The 26,540-nt window shown below is 39.9% G+C and overlaps 1 protein-coding gene across 1 annotated transcript; it reads right to left on the reverse strand.

Annotated features, from left to right (window-relative positions):
- Nucleotides 1–487: 487 nt before the first annotated feature.
- On the reverse strand, nt 488–21,623 carry LOC103584695 (heterogeneous nuclear ribonucleoprotein A3-like). Its single transcript, XM_008565603.1, is given in 10 exon segments — nt 488–1,162; nt 1,165–1,313; nt 1,315–1,698; nt 1,700–1,919; nt 2,455–2,521; nt 8,976–9,086; nt 14,193–14,553; nt 15,041–15,152; nt 18,437–18,487; nt 21,587–21,623. Coding segments are annotated over 10 exon segments (1,878 nt in total). The 3' UTR covers nt 488–776.
- Nucleotides 21,624–26,540: the final 4,917 nt, after the last annotated feature.

Below are 26,540 nucleotides of genomic sequence, written 5' to 3' on the forward strand. Positions count from 1 at the left end.
AATTTCTTACATGCTGACTAACTGGTGTTGTACTATATTATAAATTAAAGGTTATTTATCACCATTAACTTTTCCCCCCTTATTTTGAAATGTAACTTACTTTTAGCTAAACATTTTCTTAACTTATTACCAATAATGTGTTTTTTATGGAGCTCTACAGTGACTGGCACTTTTCTACTGTGTTCATTTCTTTTCCTAGAAAAATGACCCATTAAGCAAACTTTAGAAATGCCTGGAACACGTTTTGATTCTGTGTGTGTGTGGTTTAACCAAATTTGGAGTTTTCTATAGCTGTTTTAAATAACTGGCATTATCTAGTTCTGCTACACCTGTCCTATTTTTGTAGCAGTTTTATTTGTTATTTATTTGGGCAGCTGGCTGGTAACAATTTCTTTTAACTTGTCAGGATTTCACACTTTTTTTTTTTTAAAGTTAAAAATTCCTTAATTTACAGGGCAATATACCTGATGTAATGAAAAGAAAAAGACAAAGCTACAACAGATAAAAGACCTCAGGAATGTACATCTAATTGACACTACGTTGCATTAATCAATAGCTGCTCTTTTTGCAAACTGTGGCTATGACAGTCCTGAACAAGAAGGGTTTCCTGTTGAAGCTGCAGTAACTTTTCTGACTATGGATCATCGTTCCTTCTGTGGCAGATTTTTACAGTTCCTCTAATGCATTTGGGACGACTGTCTCAAAGTAACCTGCAGCTTTCCTGACAAATCCTCGCTCTCTCTCCTGCTAAGAACTGTAGCCCTTTTCTGCTGTTTTTAGAACCTTCTGCTACCATATCCACCGCTTATACCACCAGATCCATAACCACCACCATAGGGACAGCCTGAGTTTCTTCCACCAAAACTATCCCCCTTCATGGGTTCATAATTTGATTGCTGTTGTCCACTGTAATTTCCAAAATCATTGTAGTTCCCACAACCACCATAGTTACCACCGCCAAAGTTTCCTCCTCCCTTGTAACCATCATATCCCCCACCACCGCCACCGTATCCACCACCTTGGTTTCCACATCCTGGTCCACCACCACCATAGCCCACTCTACTACTATAACCAGGACCACCGCCATAGTTGCCACCTCCAAATCCATTATATCTGCCATCACCTCCTCCATAACTACCTCGGCTGCCACCCCCTCCACCCCATAGCTTCCTCTTCCACCAAAGTTTCCACCACAGCCAAAATTACCTCTACCACCTCCAAAATTTCCTCCATGACCCATAAAGTTGCCAGCTCCACCTCCACGATCTCTTTGTGATCCAGCAGACTGCATCTCTTGTTTAGAAAGAGCTTTTCACTTCACAGTTGTGCCCATTAATAGTGTGGTATTTCTGAACGACTTTATCAACTGTATCATAATCATCAAAAGTTACAAATGCAAATTCTCTTTTCTTCCCTCTCTGCCTGTCTTCCATAACTGCTATGATTTCAATCTTGCCATACTTTTCAAAGTCTCTCATATTATATTTTTCTGTATCTTCTTGAATACCACCAACAAAAGATTTCTTCACTGTTAGATGGGCACCAGGCTTCACAGAATCCCATCTGGAAAAAGCTGTCTTTGGTTCCACTACATGCGCATCAACCTTGTGTGGTCGAGCATACACTGCTGCATCCACCTCTTCAACACGAGAATAAGGCACAAAACCAAAGCCCCTGGAACGCTTTGCTTGAGGGTCTCATTACCACACAGTCTGCGAGTGTGTCCCATTTCTCAAAATGTTCTCTCAAACTATCATCTGGAGTTTCAAAGCTCAGACCACCAACAGACAGTTTTCTCAAGTGCTTTGGTTCCTTTGGATTATGCCCCTCATCCCTCCGGTGGCCTCGGCCGGAGTCGTGCTGGGGGCGACCAGGTGGCAGTTTTACCTCCACTTTGAGACCGGACTCGCCCCTTACAACTCGAGTTCAATCCACACTTTTCTTTGAGCCATTCATTACCTCACATCGTTTTGGGAAGAAAAATGTGCCCCAAAACTAGGCAAAATGACACAACTAGCCAAAATCCTGACAGGTAACTTTAGAGTTTGTTTTTACAGATGAAATTTGGGTGCTCTGTTCTTTTCCTCATGATTCTGGCACGAGTGAAATATTTCCCAGAAGGGAATCTGCCTCTGCATCCCAGCTCCCCACCCCTCCCCGTACGTACCAGCTGTAACTTTAATCACTTGCTCTTGGCCTTAGCCAGTGTCCCCCACTTGTCCACCAACCACATCTACTTCAAGGACTATTAGGTCACCTGCTGCTACTTTGCTGCTGCTGTTGCTGCAAATAACCAACCAATTATTGAGTACTAATAATGTCAGCCCTTTCTCATTTAGTTTTCATAACAGCCCTAAGAAGTAAAGTCGCTGGTGTCTTTGGTGTGCAGGGGTGTGAGCACAGAAGTGAGTACCAGGGAGGGTAGAGCTGTAAGGCTCTGTGGTCCTTGCTCACTTGGTGCTCTTTGCACATTGCTGTCATAGGTCTTCCTGTGTTTCATGGAGATGACAGTGTGGCTGGGCTGGGGAGGAAGGAGATTAGACAGGCAATCTCTGTTGCCAATGCTTTCATTTGTGTTTACCAATCTCTCCCAACCCACGCCAGTCCACCATCAGTGGAAAACCCCTGGTGTTTATTTGTGGGACTTCACCCTTCTTTGAAGTTCTTTTTAATGGCATATCTTGGAGTAGCATATCATAGTAACAGAAGTTCTCTTGATTAAACATATTCGTTTTTGACCCTGGGGAACAAAGGTTGCATCCCCAAATTTTTGAGTGTCTTAAGTGTTCTTCAGGCCTTTTGTTTTCTAAGTTTCTCCTTAACAAATAAGTTTATTAATTTCAGATTCTGACAAATGTAATTGCACAGGGACAACTGAAGTACTCATTATCAAATTGAATTTCCCTTCTATAAATAGCCTTTTTACTTGGAGATTTTGAAGACTGTCGGAAGAGTTGGCAGTGCATATGACTGTAAATCTGTTGAGCTGAAGAGAAAAACATATAAAGATAAAGCTGTCTTTATATTCTGCTTGTTTCGTTTTCATGTGTCCCAGAAAGCTTAACTTTGTTAAGTTTTTAAAGAAAACGCGCTCATGCAATGCATAAATTTTAATAGACATAGTAATGTGGGAAAACACAAAAGGCCATGACCTTAAGCAAATTTGCATACTGCATATAGAAATTTAGAAATCAATTTTTAGTTATATCCAGCTGTTAAGTGTTCCTTTAATTACCCAGAAAAGGTTGTATGAAAAAGATCAGGAGAATTGGTTTATGAGAGGTACCAAGTCCACCATTCCTTTAGTTGCAGAGTGAGTGGAAAATGTTTAAAACTATTTTATAAAAATAAATTTTAAAATGATTTGGGCAGTATAATACCATTTATGAAACTTTGACACACAAAACAGTACTACCTCTTGTTGAAGAACACACAGATGTGCAGAAAAATTGTGAAAAAATATGTTTGGGAGGGATACGCACCAAATGTAGAATAATGGGAGACTGGGGAAAGGAGGGATGTTTCTCTGTAGCATATTATGTTTAAGAAACTGAAACAAATATGTCAAACTCTTAACTATTAAATCTGCGCTTGATTTCTCTTGTTTTCTATGTTTAAAATAATTCTGAATTAAAAATTAGGTGGTTAAAAATTTAATGTATGGGGCCAGCCCGGTGGTGCACTGCTACAGTGCGCCACTTGGGAAGTGCGGCGGCGCTCCCACTGAGGGTTCGGATCCCACATACAGACCAGCCGCTCACTGGCTGAGCGAGGAGCGGGGGCAACACCGAGGGTTGCGATCCCGTAGCCGGTCCCGGTCCGGTACGGGCGCGACACTGAGGGTTGCGATCCGTTGCCGGTCACGAAAAAAAGACAACAACAACAACAACAAAAAATTTTAATGTATGTTAGCATACAAATTATGGGAAAATAAAAAAGCCAAAATTAAAAAAAATTAAAACAAGCCATTACACTTTGTCCTGCTTGTTATATTCCTGGATAATATTTCAGTATATCATCCTTCTCTATTCTTTATTCATTTAGTACTATATCTGCACTTGTGGTATAATGTTTGTGTGTTTTCAGGGAAATTATGGGTAGAGACTTTAATTCTGCATATTTACTTGAAATTGTAGTGTAATAATTTGAAATTAGTTATTTTCAAATTTTAATATGTGTAAGACTCATCTTGGAGGCTTGTTTAAATGGGGATTCCAGAGGTCACCTCTCCAGAGGGCTGTACTAAATAGAATCCAACAACTTCCCACAGCCCAAAGTGATTCTCATACAAGTGTCCTAAGGAATACATTTGGGGAAACACTGGCTTGAGCTTTTTGTGCTTTTACTGTCCATGCAACTCTGAGTGCCATTTTTAGTTTTTCTAATTCAGGGTCAGCAAAATACAGTGTATGGACCAAATATAGCCCACCACCTGTTTTTGTAAATAAAGTTTTATTGAAACCCAGCCAACTTCATTTGTTTACATATTGTCCAGCTGCTTTTTTGTTACAATGGCAAATTGAGTAGTTGCAACAGGTGCAGTAGAGTTGGCAAAGCCTAAAATATTTATGCCTGGCTCTTTACAAAAAAAGTTTGCAGATCCCTGTATTGAATCCAGCCTTTCATGTGGGAGAATGTCAAAGACAGTCCAGTAAAGAAACTGGAGTACATTTACCAGAAGAGGGTTGAATGTGATGGTAAAGCACATTTAGTCAACCAGTTCAGGTTAACAAGCATTGATTTAGTGCTTACTGTGCACCAGGTACTGTGCATACAGTGACAATAGGCTTGGTTCTCCCTCTCAGGTGCTTACAGTCTTGAGTGGCAAATGCATGATTTTAAGTGTGATAGGTTAAGCACAGAATCTCTCTGCATGGGATGTTATGGGAACACATAGCAGGGGCACCTAATAGGAATGCTGTTTTAGGAATCTTTAACCATTGGTAACTTGCACAGCAGGTGCCTATAGTAGATGAGATTCAGAAACCCCTCCCAAATTCCTCTGATGAGTGGAGTGTAATTCCCTGCCCCAGTGATGTTGGGCATGGGCATGTGACTTGCTTTTGCTAATGGAATGTTATTAGCCCTGATGCAGAAGAGGCTTGCTTAGGCAGTTGAGCTGGAGTTCTCTGGTGCTGTTGCTGTGGCAGATAAGCTTGGACGGGCCTGCTGGTCCTAGGAGGTGAAGAGACACCTAGATGTCACCACTAAGGTGACCACCCATCTTGCTGTACTCAGGACTGCCCCCATTTTAAAACTCAATTTCCGTGCCCCAGGAAATTCCTCATTCTCAGGCACACAGGGACAGCTGCATTGGGGCAGAGCCACTCCCAGCTGAGAGTAGCTGACCTCCAGATGACCCACAGACTTGTAAGATATAACTGATTATTGTGTGAATCCACTGAGTTGTGGGGTAGTTTCTTATGCAGCAATAGTGAAGCGATATGGTGCCCGAGAAACACTTGCTTATTTGAATTGAGACAGCCCCTGGCAGAAGTTTTGAAGAGAAAGTAAAAGTTAAGCAGGTGAAGAAGATGAGAAATGATCCAGCAGATGGAGAAGTTTGTGCGGTCAAGGGCCTAGAGGCTGAGAGTGTGGCGTGAGCTGGCAGTGTGGAGGGCATATTTGAAGGGGCGAACACAGGATGTTGCGGTAGCCCAGGTGGGAGACCTGTGGGCAGTGGCCTCAGCATGGTGAAGACAAGGCCACTGGTTTGGGTGTTGGGCAGAATTCTCAAGTCTGCCAACTAGGAACTTGGGACCTTAGGCAAGTGATTCTATCACCTTATTCTTAGTGTCTTCATCTATAAAATATGTATAATAATACATATTTAATATGGATTTTGTTAGAGGGAAGAAACTTAGATCCTATGTTCCAGGCACCATTAGACACTGTACAAATGTTGCACTTAATCTTACCAAGAGCAGTATCAGTTGGATGGTAGTAATCTACTTTTACGGATGAAAAAATTGCTGCTCAAGAGAAGCTACGATACTCAGAGTGATTATCTGTCCGTCTGTTTAACTGGGCATATAGTATGAGCTATGTAGGTGTTAGTTGCCATCCTTTTGAAATGGAGTATTAAACAATGGAAACTAGTGACAAATGATTGTGTACTAAGGTTGTTCACACAGAAAAAATTAGTGAGACCATGTAAACTAGACATATCCAGCAAAATTAACTTCTCATTTGGCCAGACATTAGATACAAGTTTGTATGTGTGCCTGTGTGTGACCATGGGAGCAGGGAGGGAGGAATTTTTTGTTGTCATTACAAGTATTTTATATAAGTTATATTAATACAGAGACACAGGAGTTTGGGTAATTTAAAGTGATTTAAAAACCCGTATCTATTTGATTAATATTGTGTTTCTATTCAAAGAAGGTTGTATTTGATTTTCACAGCACAATTTCAGTACTGCGCTTGAATTAACAGTGGGAAAACAGGAAAGTTTGTGGTTTCTTTATTCTGACTCTACACTTTTCAAGCTGGCAGCAATGATCTGTCTAGAACACTGTGACCAAAAGTAAGTTGACTATTGCTCATTATGACTATTTGCTCATTGGTTTCAGAATTTTTTGAAATTTTCTTGGCTCTACTCTTTTTTTAAAAAAATATTTTTTAAAAATTCTCATTTAGGGGCCGGCCCGTGGCTCACCCGGGAGAGTGCGGTGCTGATAACACCAAGGCCATGGGTTCGGATCCCATATAGGGATGGCCGGTTGGCTCACTGGCTGAGCGTGGTGCTGACGACACCAAGTCAAGGGTTGAGATCCCCTTACCGGTCATCTTTAAAAAAAAAAAAAAAATTCTCATTTATTTTCACCCAGTATTCCCCAGAGGAAAAGGGATTTTGGGGTCTTAAGAAAAGAGAATACTCTGAAGTAACTGAAGATTCCTTCCTGTGTGCCATCTACACATTTTCAGTAACTTAAAAATTGCTCTTCAAATTAAGGCCACTTTGGCTAAAAGAGTAGCATTTTTCGTCATGTCATGACCTACCTTATACAAAGCTACAAATATTTTTAAACAATCAAAACAGGCATTATTTGGCTTAAAATTGAGTTTTTAAAAAGTAGAATGTCAAAACTTTCAATCCTTTAAGGGTTTTTTTTTTCATTCAAGTCATATTTATATGACAGAGACTAAAAGATTCAGACAGTAAGAGCTTAAGGTCACACAATAAGTCACCAATCCAGTGTCAACTACTCAGAACACTTGGCATATATATCTCCAGATCCTTATTAGATTTTTGGTCAAAAATTTCTATAAATTGCCAATTGTTGGCAATTTAGACTGCTTCAACTAAACCCCTATTAGGCCAAGTTTTCCAACTTTTGCTTTTATAAACAAACACAAAATAAATGGCTGAAAAGAAATTAGAAAATTTAAAAAGTGTAAGAGTGCAAAAAAAATCTCAGAATTCTTACAAAATGAACAGAAATGCTTAAAGATAGAACTCCGCTTGGTGTTCTCCAGCATTAGTTTCCTTTGGCTGCTATAATTTAAAAAAACAAATAAAAGCTACTGTAAACTTGGTGGCTTAAAACAATGGAAATGTGTTCTCTCACAGATCTGGAGGCCAGAGGTCTGAAATCAGTGTTGGCAGGACTGCACTTTCTCCAGAGGCTCTAGGGAGCCGCAGTTCTTTGTTTCTTCTAGCTGTGGTGGCTGAATCCCTTCAAGCTATACCTCTGAAGTCACATCGGTTTTTTCTTCTGCCCCAAATCTCCCTCTGCTTTTCTCTCATAAAGGACATGCGTGATTGCATTTACGACCCACCTAGATAATCCAGGATAATCTCCCCATCTCAAAATTCCTTAAAGAATCACCTCTACATACCTTTTTTCCATATAAGGTTAACATTTATAGGTTTCTCCCCTACACCCATACTGATACTAAAAAAATTAGTGATTATGGAGCTATTAATTTTTTGTCAAGTCATTGTGTTTACCAAATTATCGTATTAGCCAAACTCAGTATGCTGGGGCCAGCCTGCAGTGACTGTGAGAGCCCATTCTTAAATTTCCAGGATTTTAGCTGGCTGGTTGTTAAATTGTTGGTAGCTTGAAATTGGCCCTGGTGGAAGTCTTTATACCGTAGAAATGGGCAAATACTACAAATCATGGCTTCCCACATCCCTTTCCCCAGCCCAAGCTGGTTTACCAAAACACCACTGGTTGGCCAGATCCCCTTGACCGCTAGAAAACCCAGCTCAGAGAGTTATTTCTCACCTGTAGAACCTTCTCAGATCTCCAGAGGCTTGACTCAAGCCGCCTACTTGTTTTTTGCTTTTTGTATTTCCTCTTTTGAATTATGTTAAAAGTAACTGCATATTTGTCTCCTACAATCAACCTTAAATTCCTCTAGGGCAGGGCCAGATCTTTTGTGCTTTTGAATCAGCCTGCCTGGCTGATCTCCTAGCAGGGGATCAATAGATATTTGAACTGGTCCCTTTATCTGTGCTCTTTCCCATTTCTGAAGATGACTCCCATACTTATGCCTAGGGAGTTGTAATAATCCTAAATATGTGTATTTGCATTTCTGACTTTTTTCTTGTTTGGAGACATTTAGATTTGGGAACTGGGTGCCACTGATTCAAAAATTTTAGGTACATTATACCCAATTCTGTTAACCTATATCATTAGGAGTAAGATTTATCTGGTTCACTGGAAACCACTGCTGGTATCAGCAGTATTTAACTGTGTCTTGCATGTAGTAGCACAGTAAAGGTAGGCTGGATTGATAAAATTGTCTGTTAAAAAGCCAGATGTATTCAGTGTAGCACTATAGAGCCATAATGAAAATAGTTTTAAAGGTAGATTAAATAGAATACACTCTTTGGAAGGTCACTTAAAGTTGACTGTAAAATTCTTTGTCTACCAGGAAAAATGGATGTAAAAAATTTTTCCACTGCCACTGAGCAATTAAATTCACCTGGTGGAACCCAGGAGGACTCAGCCTGTGTGGATTACCAGGTAGAATGTGGGCTGCTTTTTTGATTTTGGCTCACAGTTGATTGCACCGGATTCTGGGCTGGATCGTTGGATTCTGGAATTTTTGCGGATGGAAGCCATGCAGATGTCCTAACAAATTATGAAAAGCATACAGCTTATGAGTTAATAACCTTCTTTCTTCTCAAAGTGAAGCAGTATGAGTATATAAATAATGGAATTTATCATTAAACCTTTAATTCAGATTATATATTTTTGCCAGTTTATAATTTTTCTTTTGCTTTTTGCGATTTAGCGATAAAGGCATGATTACAATAAAGGTCTAATTATCTCCTTGCCCTGAAACATTTTAAGATCAAAAGAAAGCAGTAATGTGGAAATGAATGGATGGTTCCCTTGTTCACCCTTTCATCAGCATTGTTTAGATGCTGGCTGTGTAAGGTACTATAAGAGACACAAAGATGACAGATGCACTCCCTACCCTCAGAGAGCATTATAGTCTAATATTGTGCCAACTCAAAGGTGGTCCCTGGACTGGCATTATTACCTGGGTGCATTTAGGAGTTCAGGTTTTCAGGCCCTTCTTCTGACCTGAGCCAGACTCTGCCTTTTAATAACATCTCCTTTGATTTATGTGCTTAATAAAGCTTGCAAAAAACTAGTTGAGTAGGTAGACAAAATTAATAAATACAGTGATCACCGGAGAGGTCATAGGAAAGGAATCAAGAGCAAAGGAAGTCATGAATTAAGAAAATATATTTATTTGGAATTTTAATTTGATCTTAGAATAAGTTTGCTTTTGGTCTTCAATCAGAAGAACCTCGAAGTTGATGCAGGACCTTCTCATCTGAACCCATTGGACTGAGGACATTTTCTTGGTTAAGATTGCTATAGACTTTGCATCCTTGATTACCAACTGCTCACCAAGCCTCTACGGTTCATGTTCTCTGCCTTTATTCTCGCAGTGAGCTCCGCCTCAGGGGATCTGGGCAGTAATGGGCTGCCATATTGCTCCTGTATCAAGTGATCCCATGGGTACAATGTAGCTAAGGCTTAGGATCTGTTCGGAATCCTTTCAGACACAAAGACATTGAAAGGTGGGATTTAGGCTTGTAATGATACATAAATATGATGTTTGTGTTTAATCTTTCCATTTGAGGGGGACACCCCATTAATTCCATTGAAAGGTACTTGTGACTTTTAAAGCCAGGGTTTAATGAAAATGCATTGCTTTTGCAGTGGTAGGTGAGGGCAACCTGAAAGTAAGACTGGCTCCAGATAGGTCATTAGCTGTGTTTTATCTTCCTTGACTTCTTTCTTGGATACAATCAGTTGTTTAAGTCCTTGGGGAGAATTTAGTGTTCTGTAAGGCGTTTGCTGTGGTCCTGGGGCAATATGCTTTTTGTTGTTTTGTTTTTTTAGTTATGGTTATCTGGCTTAAACTATTTAATTTTAGATGTTGAGATAAGCTTTCATTATGAGTGTGTACAAATTACCTCATAGGAAGATTTCCATTTAAATCTACTCTTAAATTATTCACAGGAGATGACAGTTGGGAAACCGACTGCACCCTGACTTAGAAGCTGAAGGTCCCTGTAGGTTATCTAGGTGATTCATGTGGTAATCTGATAAGGGGCACACTTCCCTGCTCCCTACCCACTCAGGGCTGCTTGTGAAATTGACATGGTGGAGAGCAGTTATCCTCACTGCTTCATATGGGTTTTTTCCCACTTTTGTCCATGTCCCTAAGCCTTCTGTTTGTGTGTCTCACTCCCAGACAAACCACCCCACCCTGTCAACTCTAACCATCCAGCATGTTCTTCATGGGTCTCTAGCTTCAGAGTTCTGCCTGTCCTGTTCTCCCTTCTAGGGTTGACAGGGCAGACAAGGTACACATGGAAATGAAAAGTCACAGTGCTCATTTATGGCCTTTGAGGCCAAAAACTGATGGCACTTGAAATAAGTTCTTATTTGGGGCTGGCATTTTACGCAGATGGCAAATAAAGCAATTGCATGCCTGATGGGGTTGAGGGGTTTGTCTAATCCTATATCCTGTCGTATATAACAATTTTTATTAAATCAAGAGCTTTCATTTGAGCTAAATTCCTTTTTAAGGATGCTGGTATATATTGAAACATGAAATATTGTGTCTTTTGGCAAGGACCTTCCAAACTTATTCAATCTATCTCTTTGACTCTTGGTAGAAACATAAATAAATCTTTCCAAGTTAATGAGTATTTGACTCAGTAATTCCCAAAGAAGATGATTCTGGAACTTCTTCTAGTAATATATTCTGGTGCCTCTCAGTTTTTAGACTTACTTTTCTTTAATGTATTACTTAAATTGTTCATAAGATAGTATAGAGTAATTTCATCAGTGACAGGTAAGTGACCCTCACATGCTAAGAACTTAATATAAAAGAGGCAGTCATAAACCTGATGCAGATCTATCTGGAGGTCATTATCTAGGGGCTGCTACTTCAGCCGTTTCAACCCTTGGGCTTCTATCCCACATGTAAAGGACAAGGGTGCTGGCTGGGAGGCAGCTGCCACTGCGTGCTTCTACTAAAGCTGTGCATTTGATTCTGTGAGCCCTCATCGAGTCCCACTAAACATATAATTTACACGAGCTTGTTTATCTGCTTCCCAGAGCCTGAAGCTCAGCTCTGTGGGAAGTGGTAGGAAGGGAGCAGCTATTGGCACATGTGATGACAGCAGAAGTTTCAGTCTGACAGCCTGACAGCGAGAAGGGAGACAGGGAAGCACACAGCACAGTAAGGAGCGTGGCTAAAATCTGTTCAGCAGGTCTGTTGAAAAGGTCTGGGTAGAGTGTATTCTATTGTAGATTATCATGGGAAAAAACGGTTAGATTAAGATGTTTTATTACTTTGAATATTGTAGCTGAAGTTATTTGAAAAAGCCAATTATACTTTAAAAGTAGGGATTTTCTGCGGCTGGGTTATTGTGAAGATTAGCAACGATATACATGCAGCATGGCACAAAGTAGCCCTGGCCCTGCTGCTGACAGGGGTGGATTTGTATGGCCCTTGGGTTGACAGTCCAGATCATTAAAATGTGTGGTTAACTGTAATTACTAAATAAGTGTAGTCTGAGTGAAAAGAAACTTTCAAACAGCCCACTTATGGGGTTTTCTAAGCTGATTGGAGTACATATCTAACGTGGACAGTTAAAATCTAAATATTTCTTCCAAAGCTAGTTTAAATCATTATATTTTCTTTCTTGGCCAATATGAACAGCATTGAGGGTGTTTATGTATTTTCTGGAGAGGTGGTCTCTTTTTTTCTATTCATTTTATATTTTGATATTTTCAAAAGTGAGGAAGAGAAAGAATACATTGGATATTTGAATTTTGGTGTTAGCCACTGGTATTATACATAACTATATTATTTTTGCCTTTATAATAGTGGTCAAAGTAGAGTTACCATTCTAATTTGATAACTGAAAAAGGCTCAGAGCATTTGGTGATGTAGCAAGCTTCGCTGGTAAGTGGTGAAGCTCTGATCCCAGTGGTGTCTGACATGACCTGGTCCTTGTTACTGAATCTCCCGTGTGACACTGGGTATGCACATACTTCTCTGGGCCTGAGTGTCCCTGTCCATAAACTACATGATCTCTTAAGGACGCTTTTAGTTTTTAATGAGTCTGCATGTGTGCCACCTGGACTGTTCTGTAGCTTCGCCCTTCAGCCCTAGTGCCTGTTCTCTGTCCTCGTTTCTGTAGTGCAGCATGGGCTGCCTATCCTGGGAACATTTTGCGAAAGCTCTGTGATTTTCTTCTACAAGTGTTCCAGTCCTGGTAAGCTTAGAGAGCTTTTTTCCTTAAAATCTCAGTGAATTGGAGTGGGAGTGTAATGCAAGATCCTGCTTTTATAATTTTTAATCAAAGTTTATTTTCTGTTGAATTTGTCAGTTTTAATATATTTGATCAATGCTGAGTAAAGCAAAGCTCTGGACCTAGTTCTCTACTTGTTGCTTATTCTCCTTACTCTGAATACTACTTTGGGAAAGGGCATGCTGACCCCAGCCTTTATGATGGAAAGTTGCGCGTACTTTTAACACCCTTAGGACGATGGAGTTATGTTGACGCTGTGTGAAGTGTGACACCCAAATGTTACTGGGGACCTCAATCCCTGTTAGGCTCAGTTCGTTTTCAGGTCAGTGAAGAATCAGAAACCCAAATCAATAGCAACAGCAAAGCTTTAACAAGTATAGGAAATATAGGAAGGAAGAAACACTTCAAGAGAGAAGTGGGCCATTCCCTCAAGCAGTGAATGGCTCTTACATGCAAGTTCATAGCTGTTTTATTCTACTAATTTTGCGTATGTATTTGTAAGCTTGATTGACACCCTTGATTGACATTTGGGGTTATATAATCTTTTTTTCTAGAGCGTATGCCCCTACCCATAATTCAGTCTGTTATAATGATATGTATTTATGGATTGCATATGTATTTAAAGATAATAAGCATTAGCATGTCCCAAGGTTACTTAAGGTCTCAAAGTGTCCCTTCTGCGCATGTTTCTCTATCTGGAAAATCCCTGATGTGCCCCCGTGGTTAAATTGCGGGGTCTTTCTTCTGTTATGTTGCCCACAAAGCGGTGTGTCTGGGCAAAGTTATGGACGAAGTCAGTTTTTCATACCCCCTCCCCCCCAACCTGCTCATGACTCTGTTTAACACAAATGCATTGCAAGATGTGGCTCCAGATATTTTGCAATGGAGTCTGGAGGCTCCAGCCTGTAGTTAATTGCCATTAGCACGACTCTCAGATGATGTTCATGATAGGACGATCATTCAAAGCTAGAGAGGAGTAACCTCTGGGGGCTGCCAGTGAGGAGGCAGAGGAGGACCAGTCCTCAGCCCCACACTCTGGCTGCTGCTGACAGGCAGGAGAGGGAACAACAGGTGCAGGACTGGCTGCATTTCACCTTTCCTGAAAGCTGGGAGTGAAGTATAGCTGGGCCAGTTTTCTTCTCTTTGAGAGTATATTTCCTCCTTAGAGGAGGCATTCCTAAATCCATCTAGGAATGCTGGAGGTGTATATAATTACATAGTGTATTAAATCCCCTTCTCAAAATCACACTTTCAGAAGTATGATCTAATAATTAATAATCCAGTTCTTTATCTTTTTCTTTTCCTTTTTCATCTCCAGAAGTCTGTGTTCTGCACAGACTAGCAATTTGCTGGGTTCAGAAGTTTGAGCAGTCGGTGAAGTACTGACTGCGGCGAGGCGGGGTTTTCCGTCTCCAATGAGATGCCTCCGGTGCGGGAAAGGCCTATGGGCTCTCCCGGAGCGCTCGCTGCGTCCTCGGAGCAGCGGGCACGCAGCCCGGGGCATTGTTTGTGGAGCGCTGCGGCGCCCGGGCTGCACGGACGGGCGAGGGCGCGGGGCGGGTCCTGGCTCTGCGCTGTGCTGGGACCGCGGGCTGCGCTCTCTCGTTTGTCGCACGTCACCTGTGCGGGTGAACTTTAGCCTGCGTGCTGGCCGGGCTCGGAGCCTTGTCCTCCGGGCTGCGGAGTCGCTTCCTTCGCAGCGGACGGCTGGCTTTCTGCCCCAGCGGGGAAGGATGCCTGCGAGGGGGCTAGGGGCACAGTGTGGGACGCTAGGGACACACCAAAGGGTCGGAGTGCCTTGGTTCTGGTCTTCGCAAAGTCCCGACAAGTGTTCCTGAAATGAACGCCCAGCTTCATTTTAAAAATTGTACTTTTATTTATTTTTTATTTTATGTTTTGCCGTGGCCGTTTCTGGTTTAGAAACCGAGTACCACAATGTGGCTAGGCTAGTACACTTTGTTTTGTTTTTTCTTTCTTAACCCTTCATTTCCCCTTTCTTTTTTAATTGGGTGACATAGAAGCAGTCTTTTTGCATAACCCTGTGCCTGACTCTCAACGTTGTCTGCGTAAGTAGGAAGGAGGCTGCTCTTTAAAGGACCCGGGCCAATTTAAAAAACAAGCTTTTTGTTCGTTGCGCTGTCCTTTGTCTCTGGTCGGTTTTGACGTGAGAGAAGATGAAAAAGGAAGGCTCTTCAGGCTCTTTCAGACTCAGGCCAAATTCAGGTTCTCTCTCACGTGCTGTGAGTTGGATAAATTTCTCCTCCCTGTCCAGGCAGACAAAGAGGCTGTTTCGCAGTGATGGGGAGCTCTCGGTCTGCGGGCAGCAGGTGGAAGCGGACGATGAAACCTGGATATACAGAACCCAGCCCAGGAAAGGTGACTTGACGTTTTTTTTTTTTTTAATTTAAGCATTTTAAAAAAGTTTGTTATGCAGAATTCTTTGTGTCTGTTACTGATTTCTCTTTATGATTTTTGCCCCCATTAGGGGTTTCTTTTTCGTTTGCTTTTGTATTGGAATTCAGCTTCATTCGTTTACATGTTTAAAATAAAAATGTTCTTCAAACGAGATTCATCTAGAGATTGTATCCTTCTAGGAAGGGTAAATTAGCTGTGGTTTGTCCTCAGCACTCTCCCTCTCTTCATCAGATCCACACACTCATGTGACTTGTGGAAAGTTCAGTGGTAAACCACCATCATGGAGAGCATCTTCTGATCTTACACCGATCTGGGGTTAGAACGTGGAGCTCTTTTCTGAAACTGCACTGAGCTAACTTTGAGAATTGCATACAGTCTTCTTGTATCTTTCTTGTAGGAAAACTGATAAGTTACATGAACATTTGGATTTAACAAATGCTGAGATGTGACATTAAGGAAAATGAACACACAGGGGCTTCCGCTTGACATCTTGGCCAAAAGGAGTTTTTGGATTTCTGTCAAGTGCCTTTTCAAACCAGTGTTAGTCTCTGTTCCCAGGATTAGCACGTTTTGCTTCCCTCAAGGTGAAGAAACATACCAGTCCTGCTGGGAGAGAGGAAAATATTTCAGTATTTCTTAACACACCTCTATTTTATATTTAGAATTTCCGATTTCTTCCTCTTGGAGTGTTTACTGTAGAGATTGAATTGTTAAGCTCTAAAATGGTTTCTCCATTGGTGCAGTGGCAAAGCCCAGCAGGGGGGCGCTATTTAAATACTACAAAGAAACCTAGTCCAGACATTCCACTTGATTGTGTTTTCCCTGTTTATCACATTCTTCCCGTGCCAAGAGAAACCTCGCCAGAATCTTTCAGGGACCTGTTCTTCACCCTCTTTTGGGATAAAAAAAAACTGCTGAAATGTGAGAGAATCAACTAAGCTAAATATGTGCTTATGGGCACAGTGATTATATTGCACACATTGAGAATTAAATGCAGCCCGTCAAGTATAATGGTGTTATAAACCATTTGTTCTTGTCTGTTAAACTGTGGCACAAGAGGGACTAGTTAATACTCGTATGAAGATGTCAGTTGTTTGTTATGTCAAGAAAGGTGGTCAACAGTGGTCTGCTGATACTGAGCTTAAAAATGTGGGATTTTAGTTCGGATGCTGTATAAATGCCAGGCTTAGAAAAGCCAGTTGTGCTTTCTGGCTGGAGTTGTGTAGTTTAATAAGTCCATGAACTTTACTTTTCTAAATCAGGAATAAGCTGTGGTTTTGGTAAATGGTTGGGTTGTAATGATTGAAGCAAAAATGTTTGACGGGTGGATACAGTAGTACTGTGGTTGCAAAAGGGTGTAGTTTTGATTCCTTTGCCTTTGCTAAATGTTGCTTTTGGGGACTTGTTTTGCTTTAAATCAACTACTGTCAAGATTTTGTTGAAGATTGTATTCATGTGAGCTTGTGGCTTTAGGATTTCTACTGTAGATGCTTCATCTAAATTAACATTAAAGGGAAAGAAACTGAATTTTTGTGTATTAGTTTGTTGGTAAATGAAGCAAATACTGTACACTTGACTTGTGGAAAATAAAGAAGTCATTGTAAAGAATAGGGGTGATGTGTAAAAGGAAGGGAGGACTTGTTTATGTAACAGTATAAGAGATTGTGCCCTTTACCCTTAGTATAAGGGGATACAGTAGCCTCCTGAATATAAATGGAGGCATAATATAGTATGTAAATTTATGTGATGCTTAGAAATAATTGGGCATGAATGATATATGATTTTTGACATATGGAATTAGTGGGAATCCTTAAAAAGCTGCCTGTATAGATCAAAATTCATGGTATTATATTCTGTTTTAATATTTTACTTACAAAAGAAAATTGGCTTCCAGCTTTGACATATTGTCTCAGGGGCATGTTATAACAGTCGATCTTTATTCCGTATAATTCTTTCCTTTGGAGAAATGCAGAATTGACATTTGTTTACACTAGCAGATGAAATGCGGAAAAGTCTTTAAGACAAACTGTGAAGGATTGAAGTTTTTTCTAGGAATGCCCAATGGCCATATTAGGATTTGATTGCAAATAAATATTCATTGGAAGACACATTGGTCTGATGGGAATGTGTAGCATCTTTTATATCTGTCTGCCCAGACCATGTGCAACAGAATCTACCTTCCTTCCGGTAGTCTCTAATCTTACATCAACATTTTTTGATTTGCAAAGGTTTCTAAAAGCCTGCTCTCCTTCCTACCCTCCCCTACATACAGATACTACCATCAAGTGGTGACAGCTAGAGGTAGGGCAACTGTAGCTTAACAAGCCAACCTCACATCAGTGGTCCCTCCTGTGGGAACTCTGGTTGGCAGGGAGTCCAGTTCTGCAGCCTCCTGGCTTCCTTCCTTCCCTCCAGCAGCTGCTACTAGATCAGCCTACTTGCCTGTTCCCTGCTCACTGAATCCAGGTGACGTTGCTTTGCACCATTAACCCACCGATTCCCTACTATCAGTGTGAATAAGATATACATTCATTTTATAAAACAGAAGGTCTCTTGATAGTGAATATCTATGCTGGATTGTTTATCAGTAACATCAGAATAAAATTTTTAAGTGGTTACACTTATGGATATCTATCAGTACAACAAACCCATAGCTGTATGATTTAATGTTGTCACTTAAACTCAAGAAACTAAGGATAAAATTACAGTGCTTGAGATTTCTTTGGAGAATCTTTTTATAATATTAGAAGCTACTAATGTGCATCTTTCTAATTAAACTGCTATTCCTGATCTTAAAAAGTAATTAGAAGATACATATTGATATGTCCAAATCAATCACCAGTAAGCACTTGTATATATTTTTTTGTTACGGCACATTACAAGTTTCAGAACTCTTGTATCGACATTTGTATTCAGGGAAGTAAGAATGTATTGGGTAAGAGCAACGATCAGTTCTTATATTCTTGTGTGATGTGACCTGCTACAATAGCAGTTGAAGTTTTGACTTAATTAACTGTAAAAATCAAAGGTATGAATCAGTATCTTCATTAGTGTTAAATTCAATGAATCATGAGCTGTTTTATTATATGCCTGTATAGTAAAAAAATGCAGTTTTAAATGCGACAATATGTAGCTTTTCATGTGAACTTGTGAGAGAATTTACTGGTGAATCTTACTGAGTACTATGTGTGTAGGATACAAAGAAATATAGCATACAGATCCTGAAGTCATAGAGTTCATACTTAAATGGATGAGCAGATAAGACATCTAAGGGGAAATTAAAAAGGAAATTAAATTGTGAAAAAGTGTATCATGAATGGTTTAGGTGAAAGGGTCCAGATAAAGAACATTTTCATGTTTTGTATGGTCCTCTGCTGTTAGCATTGAGTGAAACAATATTTAATGAGTACCCACTTCTTTTCCAGCACTGTGGAAGGAAAACTGACTAGTGGTATTTATTCTGTGATTCCCTTTTTTTCCTCACTCAAATAAAAGCCAAAGAGGTGGAATAATAATGGGGTATCCTGTCAGTGGTCAGAGCATGTTTTGTTGTGTCCCAGCTCTCCATTTAGCTGGCCAGGGGCATGATTGATGATCCTGGTATTGGCAGGTCGGCAGATAGAGAGGGTAATTGTATGCCAAGCCTTGCTGTAAGCAATGTTTTCACTCTTTCCTTCTGCACTTTATCATATAGACTTAGTAATGTTACTAAATTTGAATCATTTGAATTTCGGTGTCCTCTCTTCCCAGCAACTGCAAAAATGGCCACAGAATGGCCTTACTAGGTATCAAGGGTAATGAATAATCCATATACTAGGTAATCAATTCTTGAGTGTGTGAGTTGGCTGTATTTAAAGTAATTTCATTCCAACCCCCCCCCCCATAAAATAGTTACAGAAAGCAGGATCCTTGTGCATAATTAGATTAGTAATTAGATAGTACAATGGAGAAAAATGGCATGGGGGACTAAAAGCACCATGGTCAAGATCCTATTTCCATGTAAATAGCTGTGCTTTATTTTTGATACTAAGACTTTTTTAAATTATGGGACTTAAGAATAGTTTCTTTATGGCATTAAGGAAACCTGGAAAAAAAAAATGGCAAATATTGTCAAAGTAGCCTTCCAAATTAGTTTTATTAGTAAAACTAAATAAGTTTTATTTATTCTGAGAGTTATTCATATATCAGAAAAATAGCTAAATAGAGTTTATCTTGGTGTCTTAACAAAAGATATAAGAAGGATATTCTCAGTGCAGTGAATGTAATATTTTTTTTCTTACTTCCTTTTGGGGTTGCCATTCTGTGAAAGAGACAGTGAGTGGCACTTGACACTGTATCTGGTCCAGCGAGACTGCCCTTTATTGATCTTCGATTATTTTTTTCTTCTGGAGTTGTCAATCCTTATTGTATCGCTGCCTTGTTCCATTGCAAAAATGATTTTGTTTGGTAATTAAATTGAAGTTCTGTCGAAATGATGTTTTATCATTTATTACTTTTTAAAAATTAATAAACTTCCTATATTAAGTTTTTTTTTTTTTTCCTTTTTGTCTTTTTTCGTGACCGGTAACGGGATCGCAACCCTCGGTGTTGCGCCTGTACCGCGACCGGCAACGGGATCGCAACCCTCGGTGTTGCGCCCGCACCGCGCTCAACCAGTGAGTGGACCGGTCTCTATATGGGATCCGAACCCTCGGCGGGAGCACCACTGCGCTCCCAAGTGCGCCACCGGGCCGGCCCCCTATGTTAAGTTTTAAAAAGTTGTGGACTTGTTTTGAGAATTAGACACTTACTTAGATTGCTAGAAATATCTTAGAATGATAAAAGAAGTAACTCATTGTCAGGGCTTGGGTTTGGAAGTAAGTAACCTGTGTTCTTTTCCATTGAAATGTTTTAACTCAGTTATTAAAACTTTTTTGAAATTGTTCTTTACAAACAGTTATTTTTAAAAATAGTTTTAAAAAACCCTGCCCGTGGGAAGTATCTTGCAATTGTTATAGAACGTGTTACATTTCCATGTAATTTCAGAGTTTTTTGGTTTTAACTATATTATTTTTCTATCAAAGTAAAGGTTTTAAAACAAATACAGTATTTCCTAGCAAATACTTCATTTAACGCCAATCTCATCGGTTTTATCTCCTAAAGGTCTGTTGCCTTTGCAACATATAGCTTAGGCCCTCATCCCTGATTCCTGCACTTCTGAATAGTTTTCTATCCTCTCTTGCTGTCTCAACTCTGTTCCCCTTTGATCCATCCCTGAGTCTATATTGTTACCAGACTGATCTTCCTAAAAACCAAATATAATTGGGATGCTCTTCTGTGGCTCCCCATTGCCTACAGAATGAAGAACATATCGCTTAACTTAGCATGAAACCCAATGCGATCTGCCTCGACCCTGTCCCCTAACCCCTGTAACTGCAGAAATAGCGTACAGACTCATTGCTCTTTCATGACTCCAAGAACTTGCATCTCCCATTTCCTTAAGCCCCCTCCTCTGCCTGTTGACTTCCTATTTAACCTTCTAGACTGACTTTGACTCTGTGAAGTCTTCCCTGATCCCCTCGGGGCAAAGCTGATTACTGCCTTGTCTATGTTATTTCTCTACCTTCTTCATCTCTCTGTAATTGTGTTTATCATAACACTAGATCATACTTCTTTGTTTACTCGTCTGTGTCTTGAACTAGACTGTGAACTCTTTTAGGGACAGAGACCCGGTCTTATTTATCTTTTTTATCCCCAAGGCTAAGTGCCCAATAAATGGTTGCTGAATGGTGACCATGACTCATCTGGGACTCTGTTAACAGTGCTGTTTGCACAGGCTAATGTGCCAAACAAATACTTTGTGAATTTGGCTTAAAGAATGGGTTGAGGTTACACTGTGTGCTTATTACCAGTGCTTTCAACTCTGAACTTTTTTGAGTGTAGTGAAAGAGAGGGTTCTGTTTGTGGGAACATAATTTTGATGGCAGCCTGCTGTTTACTGTAGCTCTACTTCAACTATACACATTATCAAACACTTTGTAGAAAAACTTGATCATGGTTTTGACCAGTTAGTAAAGTTGACTTTAGTGAACAGAGGTAAGGCATAGAACTGAGGATGCCACACCTGATAAGGAGAAGCAACTGGTGCTATTGCAATCCTTTCTCAGCCCGCATTCCTGCTTTCAGCTTTGCGTACCCCTATCCCTCCAGATCAGGCTCATCTTAACAAAGCAGCCTCAGTGATCCTCTTAAATATCAAAATAAGCCTTGTCATGTAATTTCACTGCTTGAGACCCCTCAGTGGTTTTCTTTCTCAGGCAGCTTAATAACCAAGTCTCGACAGTGTTCTTTAAGGCCGTACATGACCTGTCTCCCTCACCCCATTACCTCCCTGCGCTACCTCCTTGCTCTTCTCCACAGTCATGCTAAGCTTCTTGTTGTTTTTACAACAAGCTATGCAACTTGACCTACCCGTCTACCTAGAGCCCCAGCTGAGCACATGGTTCCCTCCTTCCCTCCCTCCCCTTTTTCAGGTCTTCCCTCGAAAGTCATCTCAGTGACCCTATTTAAAATTGTCATATATTACCCTCATCCTGATCTTTTTCTCCAAATCACTTACTACCATCTGATACAATATATATTTTATGTATTTACTTTTGGTATTAGCTATCTTCTCCAACTAGAATTTAACCTCCAAGACAGAAGAGATTTGCATCTGTTTTCCCAAGCCTGGCATGTAGTAGGGGTTCGATAAATTTTAGTTGAAGGAGTGAATAAATGGTGGAAAGAGCATGTCTTAGTCCATTTCTGTTGCTTGTAGCAAAATACTCAGAACTGGATTATTTATAAGAAAACAAACTTACTGCTTACAGTTTCAGAGGCTAGGAAGTCCAAAGTCCAGGGAACACATTTGGTGAGGGCTTTCTTTGGTGGTGACTTCAGTGACAGCAGGGTATCACATTGCGAAGTGGTGTAGAACAGAGAGCAGAGACTAACCTCCTCATTCACTGTCTTATTAAAGCCCTCAGGACCATGCCCCTGACCACCATTTTTCATAGTTCTCTACTGCACGTCTCTACAATCCAATCACCTCTTCAAGGCTCCACCTTTCAATTGCCATAATAGGATTTCTCACTCTCTTAACAGTCACAGTGGGGACTAAGGTTCTAATACATCGAACTTGGGGGACACAATTCAAGCATCAGTGAGTTTTGGGGGGACATAATTCAGTCTACTACAGAGCACTAGGTCTCAGGACATCTGGATATTTTGCTTCTGTCACTTGTTAATTGTATGACCCAGAACAAGTCATGCAATCTTTTCATGCTCTAGTTTTTATTTCTGTAAAATTGGGATAATACCTATTCATTATATACATATCAGTAGAAGGGGTAATTTGTTTATTGAACAGGAGTATTTGTTTTACAGATACTTTATCAACCTACAAATTAGATTTGGTTGAATTTAATGGTATTGGCCATTTGGTTAGCAATCTCTTCACTATCAATAGTCAGTTGAGTCAAAAGATGCCTTTATCCTACTGGGGAATATACTATTCTGTAGAATTTTCAGTATAGAAGTAAGTGTTTTTGGAGTACTTATATAACCTAGGCAACTCAAGTGGAATCTATCACTTTCTTTAAATAGTCCTCCAAGGAATTTGTACTTCACTGTTTATGTCAAATCCTAAGATGATTAAAATACTAAATTGAAAGTTATGTCTGCATTAGTCAACCCACCCATAAGTATAAAGCTAATACTTACTGAGTGCTTTCCATCACTAGACACTATTAATAACACTTTACATGAATTAACTTAATAAATATAGTCTGGATATCATAAGTGTCCAATAAAAATAATAGTTGGTTTGTTAACCAAAGAAGGGTCAAATCACTAAAGAGAACTGAAAACTGGGCAGAGAAACTTAGATGTGGCAAGACAGAACCGAGTGTAATTCTTAAGAAGGAGAAAGCACCCAGGGCATTTTGGGGTCATGGACTAAATAATTTTTGGCTTAAGGGCAGATTCTCTGATTTGGGGATATTTGGGTACCTCGTCATATGTCTCTTGAATGTGAAGCTCTTTGAAGTCTAGCTTTGTCTTATCCAGCATCTTGCATTTTGCAGATATCAGGTAAATATTTGTTGCATGAATACGTGGTTGAAACAGTGTTGAAGGAAAAATGCTCAGGTTATGGCATGCAGAATGGATTGGAGCATTAGGGACTAGAACCAGATCATCTCGGGGATGTTGTAGTTGAGAAAAGACAGAGTGCTTATCAAAGCGCTTATTTAGGCACATGAGAAAAAGCAGTTATTAAACTACAGATTTTTGTGTTAGGCTATCTTTATTAAAGGAAGTTATAAGTTTGAATAATTACTTGTTCCTGTGGTAACAGCATCTGTGATTTTCAGAGGTATAGTTACACTTTTTCTAGCCTGATGAAATGTGGGTAGTCTTTACTGTATATTTCTAATCTTCCTAATTAAAGATTATATTTATGGCAATCACTGTCATAATAAATGTGATTGGAAAACTTACGTATAATCAACATGCACACTCTTCGTGTACACAAATGAGCATGATGTGAGGCTGGGGGAGCCTGAGCTGGTGGCAGTGTTGTGTCCGGTCTGCCCATCTTCCACCTGCACACTTCTTCTCTGTACCATTGATCTCAGCGTCTCAGAGTGTGCTCTATCATTTCGTGGCTGACATTTGATGATTGACTAGTTATCATAGATATTAAACCAGCAATTACTCATTTAGTTCTTGCTGAAACCCATTATTGTGCTGACTGCATCACATTTGGATATTTGAACATATATGATAAATAGTGAGCTCTTTGCCTAGCCGAGCAGTTGTCTGAGACTGTCTTCCTGGGGGGACAGGAGATTGTTAGCCAGATTTGCCAGCAGTGCTTCCCAGTCAATACCCCACCCTTTACTAGACTTATTCCTAGTGTTCAGGTACACATTTGGGTATGTACTTCATATGGCAAGCATGTCATGTGCTCTTGTGTTTTGAGAGCTCCTGTTGCTCAGTAAACTTGGTATAAAGCAACCTTTTGAGAAAGCACTGTGAGGGGCAAGCGTCTCCCAGACTCAATGTGAAAACGGCTTGAATCCTGAGATCACCTGGAGTGACCTGGCCCTCAGGGCCTTTCCCAGAGTGGGCACTCATTAGGGTTGGTGGAATGAAGAGGGACTCTACCCTGCCATTTTCCTGGCCTCTTATTTTTGAAAAAGACTGTGTTGAGGGTGGTAATGAATGGAAGATAATGGAAGAAGGTGGCAATAAACTAGAGGGCAAAGGAGGGGATAAGCTATAAGGAGAGAGGAGATAATGAGTCTCCGTATTTCTCTGTTCTGCCTTCCCTTTGTTAAGAGCTTTTTGATCCCATCTTGTAAGTCAGTAGAGTAATGGTAGTCTGTGGGGACTCAGTCATGTTTCTAAATATGCTGCTTGCATGACTAATTGTGCACTTGTAGTATTTTAGGTTTGTTTGTTTTTAAGACATAGCTTAATAAAACTTTTGTACATGGTTGAAAAAGGCACCGTACAAAGATAAAAGCTAATCAGTTCACTGGTTAAAATAATTTTAGTGGTACAAGTAAATTGTCAGTGTATGTTTATCCTTTGAAAGAAAACTCATTTATAAGCAAAAGCTATAAGCAGTTGAGATTTCAATAAACTGTACCACTTGACTTTTGTCTTTTCCATAAACTTGAAAAGAGAAAATGCAATGAATATGTTACTGTTGGTATAGTTTCCTTGCCTCTAGTCCCTATGGTTCTCTTTCACTTTGTAACTAGAAATGCCTCAGCTAAAGTAGAAACTGGGTATCTGATGTTTCTGGATTCCATTTTGAGATAAACCGGAATTCTTACCTGAACACAGGTGTGTATTGCTTTAGTCTTGATTGGTTGGGGATTCTTTTACAAAGCATATAAAAGGCAGTTTGTGAATTTACCTTCGTGGGTGGTTGTGGCTGTTGCTTGGTTTGGTTGCTGTGATCATCTTGCCTGGTAGTTATTTATTTACACAATTTTTTTTCACCAATAAAAAGTACATAGAGTGCTCGGTCTTCTTGGAAAAAGAACTTTGATTTCTACCTTAAAGTAATTTCACCAATAGAAAGTACATAAGGTGCTTGGACTTCCTGGAAAAAGAACTTTGGTTTCTACCTTAGAGTAATTTTGTTACTGAGTTAATGAACACACTCTATTCCTAGTATAAAAGTGTTTTTGATATTTTCCTTGCTAGCTTCCCAAGTCCAATTTTTTGTCCTTAGTATAAACGCCTGAATGTTGTTCTGTCATAAAGATGCCAGTTCTGTTTGATTCATAAGCAAATTTTGAGATATCGTGTCTCATCTGTGTTATTGATGTTTTGTGAAGCTGGAAAGTTTGGGGTTTCTCTTCTTCAACATTTTTTTGCATCATCAGGCCCTGGTTACATCCACACTCTGAGGTATGTGTTGGTTTATCGAGTCAATCTGTGTTCTTACGTCATTGTAACCAGGGAAAGGTTATGCCACTGACTTTAAAAATCTTGAATGTTACGTTCCAACTCCAACTAATAAAAGTCTGAACAAAAATCCAATTAGTAAAAAAATTAGTAAACTTTCCTCTAGTTTCTGAGAAAGTTGAGCTAGTTTTCTCTACAATACATGTTTGCTGCAAGTGGGGGAAAGAATCTTCATATAAAGTGGAACCATGTTATGAATGTTTTAGGTTCTTCAGTGCCCTAGAAGTTTAATTATAGTTGTTTTCCTAAGTCAGAGACTTTCAAAAGTTTTGTCTGTGTCTAGAATAATAAATACTCTTTATATTAGTTTCTAGTCCACACATCATGTGCATGCATGTGCACACACACACGTACACAGGTACACAGCTTTGTGAAACTACTTAACCTTTACTGCGTGTCTACATGTGATACTCTGTAGTCTCTCTTCTGGTTTATTCTATTCTATCTTATTAAACAGAAAATGTCCTGACCTACTAAATTGAATTTATGACTTTGTTAGGTCACAGCCTTCAATTGACAAAATGTTACTTTCAATAGACTCTACTACTTTCAGTAGGATTTTATTATGTTGTGTACCAGATAGCTCCTTGCCAATATTTAGAAGTTACAAGATAGGATGGAGTTTCTGCAGATAGGCCTCTGTTTTCTTGGTGTTGTGGAAAGGCCTGGCACACCAAGACTACCTTGAGATGCAGTGCGGATTAATGGTGCATCTCAGAAAACCATCTGGTCTGAAACCAACTTGTGACTGTGAGCGCTTAAGTATTCATCCACCATAAGTCCTTTCCTGGGTTTCCCTCTGCACCCCTAGCCT

The sequence above is a fragment of the Galeopterus variegatus genome, unplaced genomic scaffold (assembly GCF_000696425.1).
Source record: "Galeopterus variegatus unplaced genomic scaffold, G_variegatus-3.0.2 Scaffold200, whole genome shotgun sequence".
NCBI lineage: Eukaryota > Metazoa > Chordata > Mammalia > Dermoptera > Cynocephalidae > Galeopterus > Galeopterus variegatus.